The 11,461-nt window shown below is 38.7% G+C and overlaps 1 protein-coding gene across 1 annotated transcript; it reads right to left on the bottom strand.

Moving 5' to 3' along the window:
- Window positions 1-231: 231 nt before the first annotated feature.
- Window positions 232-9,959, bottom strand: LOC139936963 (sulfide:quinone oxidoreductase, mitochondrial-like). Its single transcript, XM_071931838.1, has 9 exons — window positions 9,852-9,959; window positions 8,385-8,647; window positions 7,065-7,289; window positions 6,201-6,398; window positions 5,586-5,798; window positions 4,730-4,913; window positions 4,174-4,241; window positions 3,448-3,626; window positions 232-2,689 (listed from the first exon to the last, which is right to left on the bottom strand). The coding sequence occupies exons 2-9, from the start codon at window positions 8,637-8,639 to the stop codon at window positions 2,629-2,631; spliced, it is 1,383 nt and encodes a 460-aa protein (XP_071787939.1). The 5' UTR covers window positions 8,640-8,647; window positions 9,852-9,959; the 3' UTR covers window positions 232-2,628.
- Window positions 9,960-11,461: the final 1,502 nt, after the last annotated feature.

The raw sequence follows: 11,461 nt of genomic DNA, 5'->3' as shown, positions 1-11,461 counted from the left end.
TTTACTAACCTAAATCAATCACAAGAACGATCTTATTTACCCTTAGGCTGGGTAGAGAGATGCAATTGTAGCTGAGGGACACGACTGTCATGACTGGGACTCGAACCCACACTCTGCTGAGCAGAAACACCATAGCTCGAGTTCGGTGCTCTTTTCCGCTCGGTCACCCCACCACTTTCTTTCACTCTACTGTAAAACATACAGTTAAAAAAAAAACATTCCAAGCAATCATAAATTTATGAGAATTTATTTCAAAATCTTATAAAATAGTACTGTTCAATTATTCACTAATTTCATAGACACTATTTTCTAAATATAAAAGCAAACAACTGAAGCATGAAAACCTGATGCATCATCTGCTTACTTTCCTCAGTGGTCTGCTTCACAACTGAGGATTACATCATTTTTATTGAATGACCTTTTATTTTAACCCTAATTATCCTCAATGATTGGACAGTGCAAATGCTTGAAAATAACTCTGCAACTGTTCATCTACATTTAAAATGTTATTGCAGAGAAAATGTATCAAATAAATTTTCAACTTATTTTAAGCTGCATAATGAAAATTCTGATACGTTCACTCTGCATAAAATAAGTATGACATAAAACGTTCCCAACACAAACGAACGTTGCTCTACAGATCAGCGATGTAAGAAACAAAATATTGTGCTCAATATTTCCTGCTACATGAATGTAAAAAATAAGCAGGTTACCAGTCACAGACAGTGTAAACTGTCATGGTAATTTGGCTGGTAACCCTTAATATGGTAAGGCATAGTTTAATGCATAGCTACATGTACTTAAAAATCGACAGCTGGTCAGTGAAAAACTTAAGGACAAACCCTGGAAACCACATGATGCAAAAATGATTGAGTATTGGACAAACAAAACCTTACATTCATCTCCATGCAATAGTTACTATAAGTAATTTCAAACTTTTTATACATAATTTTTTTATTAAGAAAATACATTTTCTGGCTATATTATAAAAGAAACATTTAATCAATTTCATTGATGTTTCTGTTTGACTGCACTCTTGATAACAAACACATGAATTTGGAATCCACATACTAAATATTTAATCATAAAGTTTACGAAAGGCTCAATTTCAAAAAGCTGAGATTCAATATGATGTCAATGTTGCCATAGTGATTTGCATCGGACATCACACTTTGATTTGCAATTAAGATTGATACCCATATGAGCAATTTTTGCTCTTTGTGAAATCAGGGCCCAATTTAAAGACAGTGGACACTATTGGTAATTGTCAAAGACCAGTCTTTTCACTTGGTGTACCTCAACATATACGTAAAATAACCAACCTGTGGAAATTTGAGCTCAATCGGTCGTCGAAGTTGCGAGATAATAATGAAAGAAAAAAACAACCTTGTCACACGAAGTTGTGTGCTTTCAGATGCTCGATTTCGAGACCTCAAATTCTAAACTTGAGGTCTCGAAATCAAATTTGTGGAAAATTACTTCTTTCTCAAAAACTATGTCACTTCAGAGGGAGCCGTTGTCACACGAAGTTTTATACCACAATGTTTTATACCATCAACCTCTCCCCATTACTTGTTACCAAGTAAGGTTTTGTGCTTATAATTATTTTGAGTAATTACCAAAAGTGTCCACTGCCTTTAATGGCTCTTCTTAGCATTATAAGCAAAGACACACTTGTGGACGCTGTGAATTTTCCACTTATGTCAAGCAAAATGCACAGGTAAGCGGGAAAATTTTGGCTAGTGCACAGGCGTACTCCACGTTACAAGGCACTCTACCCCTACACAGCTAGCGCAGAAATTGGTCGCTTGCTATGCAAGCATATAATGGTTATCTTGAATGCAGAATTTGCAGTAAGCAGAGCCATGGAATTGGGGCCTGGTGATTTCATGATGTTGCCCTACCTATAGATTGGGTATTTTTATTTAATTTTATTACACATCCAACAGCACAATTGGCACCAATAAAAGGATAGATGTGGGAGGATAAGTTAACCCCAAAGTGGGGAAAACCTATGCAATCAGGGGCAAGTTTTCGCGGTGAGTAACCACTAACTGTTTTGGTTAAACTTGCCGTCTGTTGATCACTGGGCAATGACCGAAACAAATAATAGTTACGACCCGAAAAAACATCTAGTAGGGGCTGTAAACCCAAACCACAGAGGAGGCTCCGGTCTGAGGTGTGATTCAAACCGGTGTCCACTGAGGTGACCTGCAGGAAAAAAAACCACTGAGTCAACCTGATCCATGGTGTTACAATGGTGTTTCCATGGTGTTACAATGGTGTTTCAATAAGCCTTTTTGAGGTATGGCGGACACAATGCTACAACACTGCAAAGTTGTGGTAAACTTGTGCGTATTGACCATAGAAATAGAACATATGTTATTCCGTGAAGTGCGCATTTTAGGCGATCGGGCGTTTACACGTAAACGTAACGACCACCAACATGGTGAGCGTGGCATCAGTCGCGGCGTGTGACGAGCGCGTATCACGTCCACCATACCTCAAAAAGGCTTATGGAGTTCCCATGGTGTTACAATCGTGTTACCATGGTGTTTCCAAGGGTTACAATGGCGTTCATATGGTGTTGCTCAGTGGAAAGGCTCAAATTATTCTGTGCCTTCAGCATTACTTTGAAAATCCTAAATGTAGGAGCTTCCTGAACATCCCAGGTCCATGCCAAATTCCCCTGTGGAAACAAGAAATATTTGTCAGATAATTCCCTTCGCCTATGAACTTTTACAATGAATTGTAAACAGTTTTTAAAAACAGTATAAAAGTTATAAACGCAGTTTGACAAAGGTTACAGTTAATTCACTTGCTTTGGAGGACAGCAATACTAGTTATGAAACAAACTAAACTCTTACGCAACACACCACAGCGGTCTTATAAAATGGCATTTGATTTTCTAAGCATGTTTAAGGAGGCCAGATTCAGACGCGAGTAGGCATCCAGCGTCATGTTTTGTGTATTAATTTATGTATTTTGGCACCCAATGGGTACACAAACCGTCCACAGTCAGAAGCGCACCCTAGTCTAGATTCTGAACAGGCTTTGACAAGTACATGGTTTGTGTGTAGCTGTATGGATGAATAGATGTTAATAGATTTTGTGGCGTGTTTTCAAGCTCTGGTGTTTGATCAGCAGAGTGTGGGTTCAAATCCTGGTCGTGGCACTTGCTACATAAAATTGGGGAGGTAGTGCTTTCTGCTCTACCGGCCAGGCTTCGGACTGATGATACCCAAGCCTACATCCGTATGGACTGTAAAAGGGGTAACCCTGTTTCAGCCCTAGGAGTAGGTGGCAACGACCTCTGGACAAAAATAATTGTAGCCCACACCTTGAAGTGGCCTTCAGGCCTTGTGTGTCTGGCGACTTGCATAAAAGTAAAAAAATAAAATAAAAATGTAACTGCGTGATTCATGGCAAGCATTGCACTTGACTTACTTTATGAGTCCATTCCAATACATGGTCGGCAAAAGATCAGCCTTCATGTGGTAGGCAGTCCTTCTCTCTACACTCTGATCCACTGGAAATGTCTCCAAAGGCTCTAGGGTGTAGTCAAACTCAGCCAAGACGCATGATCGACGTCCAGTGACAAGAGGACAAGATGTGTAACCATTGTACTAGTTGAGAGTAGAGAAGAAATTTGTTTAGTAAAACAGCACTGATTGTACATGTATTGATTAAAGGAAGATGTTGCCTTGGATCGGTCGAGTTAGTCTTTGAAAAGCCTTCTGTAACCGTTTGTTATAAAATACATATTTATGGGTAGAAAGATGTTGTAAAAGTATGATACAATGATCTACACAAACATGCCTCGAAATTGCGTGGTTTTCTTGTTGACTCGTCGACTAACACGGTCCGCCATTTATGTGAGTCAAATTTTTGACTCCCATAAATGGCCGACCGCGTTAGTTTGCGACGTGAAAGGAAAACTGTTCAATTTCGAGTGATACTTGTGTGGATCATTATACTCTACTTTTAAAACATCTTTCTAACCATATGCATTTCATAACAAACGATTTCAAACGTTTTTTATAGACCAACTCGTCTGATCCAAGGCAAATCCAAGGCAACGTGTTGCCCTTTAACCATTTGCTTCTCTACAATGTATCTCTCTTATTTTAGGGTCAGTATGAAATAAATGTTTCCCTTGAATCTAGTCATTACCTTTGCATACGGAGTCAGACCACTGACCACAGCGTTAATGGTCTTCAACAGGATGCCTGATTGTCCAGCTGGAAGAAAGTACAAAAACCAAAACCGAATCAGATGAGTTAATAACATTCTGTTAACATTATAGCACTTTTTGGGGGTCTTTTATAGTTGTAGGCCATAATCATTCAGACAAAACATGGCTGAGCGGATGTGAGCATCGAACTGAAGCTCTGGTGTTTCTGTTGAGCAGAATGTGAGTTCGAATCCTGGTCGTGACATTGGGTCCCTTTGCAAGACACTTTACTATAATTGCTTCTCTCCACCCAGGGGTTAATGAGTACCTGTATGGGCAGAGATGGTTCTTGTGGTTGATTTAGCTTAGTGTGCTACATATATGTGGTGGCACAGGCTGTATACTCCACAGGGAGCTGAAATGGTTTAAGGAATGAAATGACCCAGTGATCAGGGTAATAATGTTGGAAGTGTTTTGAGACATGGTGTACAAAGCGCTATATTATTATTATCATTATTATTATTATTATAAAACAAACAGACAAACAATATTTACCGATAGCTGCCGCAGTCTTGGATGTTGGGAAGTCCGTACAGTCACCGATACCAAAGACATTAGGGTATTTAGTATGTTGCCCGGTGTCCTTGCTCACACTAAGGAAGCCAGAGGGTCCGGCCAGGGGACTGGCTTTCAGGATATCCGGGGGTCCCATCGGTGGTGGTACATGCAGCATTGCATACTAGCACAGAACACAAAATAAAAATCTTTTAATAGGCAATTAATAATTAAAACTTTTTTTGTTAAGTAGCGCTGTACATAGAATGCATTCACAAAGTCAAAGGGGCTGTGTTACAAAACATAACAAAACATATCATAGTTATACCTGCAATACAATCTCCCTTCCGACTGCACCCAGTGGGTCCAGCATGTAAATTTTCCCCGCGGCTGCTCTATTTTGAAACAGTAAGCAGCAATGATCTGTTATGGATACTGGACACTATTGGTAATTACTCAGAATAATTGTTAGCATCAAAACTTATTACTTGGTAACAAGCAATGGAGAGCTGTTGATAGTGTGAAACATTGTGAGAAACGGCTCCCTCTGAAGTACAGAGGTAATTGTTCACTCAAATTATGCATCTGAAAACACATACCCCTTGTCCATTAATCTCTTGCAACTTCGATGACCAATTGAGTCAATGTTTTCACAGTTAGTTGTTTTATAAAATAAAAATAAATAATAAGACTTGTAATGCCCACATATCTACCCTGCTGGGTGTTCAAGGCGCAGTAAAACCAAAAACAAAACACAAAAAAAAAAAAAAAAAAAAAAAAAACCAGACACGACAAAATTAGTCATTGAAAACCTGTGACATAAGATAAGTTTTGAGATACTATGCATATTACTCACAGGTACTGTGATTAGCTCATTGGGATCAGTGTTCAAGTTCGCAAAGACGGCTTCCCTGGTGTCCGGCTTGATCTCCACAAGATTGTGTTTCAAGTTGACCTGGATCCCTCGCTCCTTGCAGATTCTGTTCATGACAGCGGCGTACTTTGGAGCGCTGAAAATTGCCCCCAGCGGTGAGAAGTACATGACGTTGGCACCATCTCGCTTGTCATTCTGTGGGAAAGAATAATAAAAATAATAACAATTTATTGATTTATACTGCGCCCATCCCATAAAATGTACACAAGCGCATAACAAGCGAAATAATTCAACACTTATTAAAAAGCTAACAACTAGTAAAATGCAAGGACAACAATCCAAAAATGTGAAAAAACACAAGACCCTTACAGCACTTCCCAAACAGTAAAACGTTGACATAAATACAGTAGATTGAACAGTAAAAATGCATAGCATAAAGACAGTAGATACAACAATAAATGCATTGACATGAAGACAGTAGACACAAAAATGTATTTAGTTAGGAGAGGAACAATAAAAGCACATAACTCATGAATCTTAACCGCTTGGCTGCAACATGCCAAATACATTTAAAAAAGAAGGTATAACACTACGAACCTCCCTGAAGTATTCTTCAGCCAAGTACATGATCTTCTGCGGTGCACCAGCGCACTTGACGGGGGTGTTGGGGAACGTGAATATGGCATTGCCGCTCTTGAAATTCTGCATCGCCTGAAAGGTCTTGTCAACTGTGTGGTAGGAGTAATTGCAGCACACTTGTGGGTCGTGCTCGAGTGCCTCCACTAGCCCCTTCAGCTGATCCGATAAAACGAGATTGTGTTTCAGTTTAAACATCAACAAACCAAATACAGTTAAAACTAAATAGTCAAATTGAGTTTGAACAAAGACAAAAAGAACTAATCAGTAGAAGAAGTACATATAACAGTTTTTGAAGTACAGTAAGACTATCTCCAACTTAAAATTACTGAAAACAAAATTAATGCATCATAGATGAAACAACAAGTAGTTTCTATATTAGTTTAGTTTTTTACCCACATACACCTACAAGCTCTGTGAAAAATATCACAGGCATATTACTTGGGTGGGGTTCAAACCCACGACCTAAGCAATTCTAGAGCAGTGTCATACCAACTAGGACCACCAAGATTGCCCAGTAGCTAGGAAGCATTTCGAATCTGCCTCTAGGATTCTTGTTGGTCCTTGGTATGACACTGCTTTGGGCAATCTCGGTGGTCCTAGTTGGTATGACACTGCTTTGGGCAATCTCGGTGGTCTAGTTGGTATGACACTGCTCTAGAATAGCAAAGGACAAGGGTTCAAATCCCACCTGAGTAAAATGCCTACAGTTAGTGTTTTTCACAGAACTCGGGAAAGTACCGAGTATACAGTCCTTTAAAAGTTACTCAAGTCTGGATCCTTGCAGGATTTCTCGTGAAAGTTTACACAATTTGAATGAACTACCTTATCAAAGTTCAGCTGCATTCCCATAGCCACAACTAGGTAATTGTACTGCACTGTCTTCCCCTCAGCCGTCGTCAGGCTGTTGTTCTCGGGGTCAAATTTGACTGCCTTGTCCTTGATCCAATCACACGCTCCGGGCATCACGTCCTTCATGAGTTTACGGGATTGCTCTTTCTTCTTTTGACCGCCTCCTACAAGTGTCCACAGGGGCTGATAAAAATGCTCCTGGAATAGAATATTTGTTGATACAAGGTAAAAGGTGAATACCTCTGCCTAAACATGTTCACTATGACATTGTATTTGCATTATGTAATGCTGTGTGTGACAGTATGGAAATAAATGTGAATTGAATACAAAACAAATGAGACAAACATGGCAATTCCTACTTCCAAGAATTTCTTAAAACAAATCTTTTCAGATTGGGCTACGTATATTAACACATCTGAGAATTATTTGATTAGAAGAGAAAGTGTGCCCTACAAATACTGGGTTATTATTTTAGTCATTAATGGTTACCTAATATATTTTCAAATTTCTGTTTCATTTATTTGTGATAATGAAACCAAGAATGCCTCATTAGTGAATCCAATCGCTGTAGCTTGCGAGCCTGATGAAAAAAAACCTGTTACAAGAACCAGAAAAACTGGGTTTAACCCCTGCTCTTCCCCTTGTTCCGTGCACTACTGATCCTACATGTACAAATGTAGTACACAGGACCTTTGGTTTAATGTCCAATCCAAAGGTCCTCACAAATTATGCATATTATGGCCTTCATCGGACCAACAAGTGCTTGTGTTGTTAGACATGTTAGAAGCAGAGTACACAGGTACGAATCACAGTCATGTGACATACATGACATATGTGTCTTTGAGCAAAATAATTTCAATAACCATAATTGCATCGTAAAAAAGTTTGGACGTTAACTGCATTCTACTCTACCTGCCATGCTCCTATAGTGGATGATACCTATAGATGCCTATGTCCTTGTGAAGGGGGGAACCCTGTTTCAGCCCCATGAGTAGGTGGCAACGATTTTGGTCGATGCCCAAATCTTAAATGAACCCCTTTACTCGAACTAGCCATTCAACCTTGTGATGGTAGGGGATCTCTCATAAAAAAATTGTTTAAAGTAAGTAACGTATCTATCTTTTGATGTTAAATGTGCATCAGGGATAAAGACTACCGGTACTCATTTTGGTTTTACTAAAGTACAAGTATACAAGTAACACACATCGGTGAATATAGGTCAAACCAAAATAAATAATCTATCTACATTAAGAAATAAACTTTCAAAAAAAGTCAGAAGCCATCTTTTCTTACATCACTTGGTTCAACGACAGCAACCTGCCCCTTGCCGTACTTGCGGGATAGATTGCTAGCTAGGGCAAGGCCACCCGAACCACCGCCGACTACGACAAAGTTGTACATACTCTCAGATGTGCTCGGCGGCGACAGGGGTAACTCTGCAGGCTCACTTTGTATACTCCTCGCATGACTGACTTGTAGCCGGGGTAACGAGGTAGTAAACCTCAAACATCGGGAAAGGCTGGTCACAGCCTCAAAGCAGAACGCCATTGTGTGATCTGAAAAAAAATATTTTGAAAAAAACAAACCTGAACATTAAGGTCAAAAACAGCTAGCAAGTTTATAAACTTTATTTATTTCCAGTGTTTTGTGTGATTTTTAGGACGTCTCACTGTCAAATTAATGTTTTCTTGTGTTCCCGACAGATTCCATCACTGCAGAAGTTTTTAATGTAGTATTTTATGCCGAGGGCGGCGGAGGGCTTTACCATTTCATAGCTGGAGGGGTGTTGTGTTGAAAAAATCATTGAACAATTAAAATTTATGCATTTATTTTACTTTTTGACCAAAAAGTGTTGATGTTTTTGATCATAAAGGTATTTATGAATGGGAATCAAAGTGTGTTGAATCGGTTTTCAACTAGTGGTTTAAATCCGCCGAGTCCTGGTTCTTGATAATTTACCTTGACTTTGTCTCGGTAAAACCACGGAGGTATAATATCAAGAACCAGGCCTCGTTGGGATTAAACCACTAGTTGAAAACCTCTTCACCACACATTGATTCCCTAATTAAAAATAAAACATTTTTGTACTTTACTAAGCGTTTGTAAATAATTACTAAAATTGTTCATTTATAAAATTGTTCGCTTTTTTTATAACTTAAGTATGATATTGATATGTACTTGCCAGCCCCATTTGTTGTTTTAATCTTGTTATTTATATCTATATATTCATAATTTTGGATATGTACGTATGCATGATATGATACACTACACAGGCTACATCAATCAAACTTCACTAATATTAATAATTTATGAACATCATTATCATAAGTCATGATTGATTTGCATTGCATGGTAATTAATTAGCATAACAATAACTAGCCCTGGTAGGACGTCAGTCAGTGCCACTGCGTTGCCTGCAACGGAGGAGTCCAACCTGGGCTAAATAACTTGTTGTGTATAAACACCACATGTATTGAAACAAACAATAAAATGACCCAGCCCATCAGACAGTCAAAAATCTATCACGTACACCATTCCATCATGTCAAACAAACCACCATACCAGGGCAGGACCCCACATACATAGTACAGTACAGTGCCAGGCACAAGCATGACAAGAGCGTGTGTTCAGATCCCTCCGATAAGACAATACCGAGTGTGGACTCTCCACCTTTACTGAAACTATACTCAGCAATTAAATGCCGTAAGTTGTTTGCATAACGTTAACAGTTCACTGCCGAAAACAAACTTAAACACTTACTTTGTATTTTGTGGGAAGACTTTTCACAACGATTCGGTTTTGACCACAGCTAGTGGAAAATCCGTGTAACGACGAAAACGTGCGTACGTACGAAGGTGGTGGGTAGAATGCCAGTCATCTCGCCCCCTGGCAAAGTCGCCCCTTGCAAAGTCGCCCCTACAAAGTCGCCCCCAGCAAGCTCGCCCCCTCCGTGTACAAACTCGCCCCTCACAATGTCGCCCCCTACAAAGTCGCCCCCCAACACAGTCGCCCCCCCCGACAAAGTCGCCCCCAACACAGTCGCCCCCTACGCATTTTTTGCTATTGTTTCAACTGAAGGGAATCCTTAAAGACTTTATACATTTTTGCTGAGGATAACTTATTGAAAAACCACAATTTTTGACAAAAGTTATTCCATAGTTAAAAAGTTTTTTTTTTTTTTTGTGTGGACGTTTTGTTGTTTTTAACTTGACCCAAGACAGGGGATCCTAGGCCTACAATTGAAAAAAAAACAAATTTGTACAAAAATTCTCCCGTTGTAACGAAATTAAACTTCTACAAATATTTACTTACACAATCTTTACACTTACCTCACTAAATAAAAGCCATAACATTAGGCTAATTAAAGATTTCTCACCAAAATAAACTGTGAATATACTGTGATAAAAAAACCATCAAAACGAAAATCAATTCACAAATAAACGTAAAACATATCTTACAGAAATATTATTGCAATCACCAGAAACCCTAAAAGTATTTTCGCTGTTTTCAAACATCGAGTTTTCGACTCGTGGGATCAAAACTAATTGTTTTACTAATTATTTCTAAAAAAGTACAGCAATTCAAACAAAAATATTTCAAAGGGAGTTACCCATCATGACCATCTTTATACCATGTAAAAAAAAACAGATGTCCAATAAAATAAATAAACGTAATGTCCATAAATAATTAAACTTAAAAACATAATAAGGATAAAAAAGCACTGACTACAGATTAAAAAAAAACCGATGAATGTCCAATCAAATAAATAAACGTAATGTCCATAAATAACTAAACTTCAAAACATAAAATAAGGATAAAAAAAAAGCACCGACTAAAGACAAAAAAGCGGATGAATGTCCAATAAAATAAATAAACGTAATGTCCATAAATAATTTAACTTCAAAAAATGTAATGAACATAGGGCCTATAAAGATTTCTCACAACAATTTACTGGATAAAAATATCAAATGTAGCCCTTTATATTATCCCATCATATGAAATAGGCCTTTGCAAAAAGTAACTTTGTATCTAAGGGTTGTTTACATCGTGTGCGCATAACGCAAAAGACAGCCCAACGATAACAGGTCAGAACGGATACATGAACACAAATACAGTTATAGCATTACTTCGAATAAATAACACCTTTCAGTTAATTAATGCCGTGTCCGAAACGGCGACACCGCGCGCATCTGCCTAAACTTGTACTTCAACAGCCCTGTTATTTCTTCCTCCATTGGCAGACGCACTGATCTAGTTTGTAGCATAGCCGTTGCCGAAGTCGCGGTTTTGGACACGGCATAATCTTCTAACTCGTGTTCATTACCAAGCGACTGTGTCGGGGCGACTTTGTTAGGGGGCGACTGTGTCGT

The sequence above is a fragment of the Asterias amurensis genome, chromosome 5 (assembly GCF_032118995.1).
Source record: "Asterias amurensis chromosome 5, ASM3211899v1".
Classification (NCBI taxonomy): domain Eukaryota; kingdom Metazoa; phylum Echinodermata; class Asteroidea; order Forcipulatida; family Asteriidae; genus Asterias; species Asterias amurensis.
This window is presented reverse-complemented; position numbering and strand designations above follow the sequence as displayed.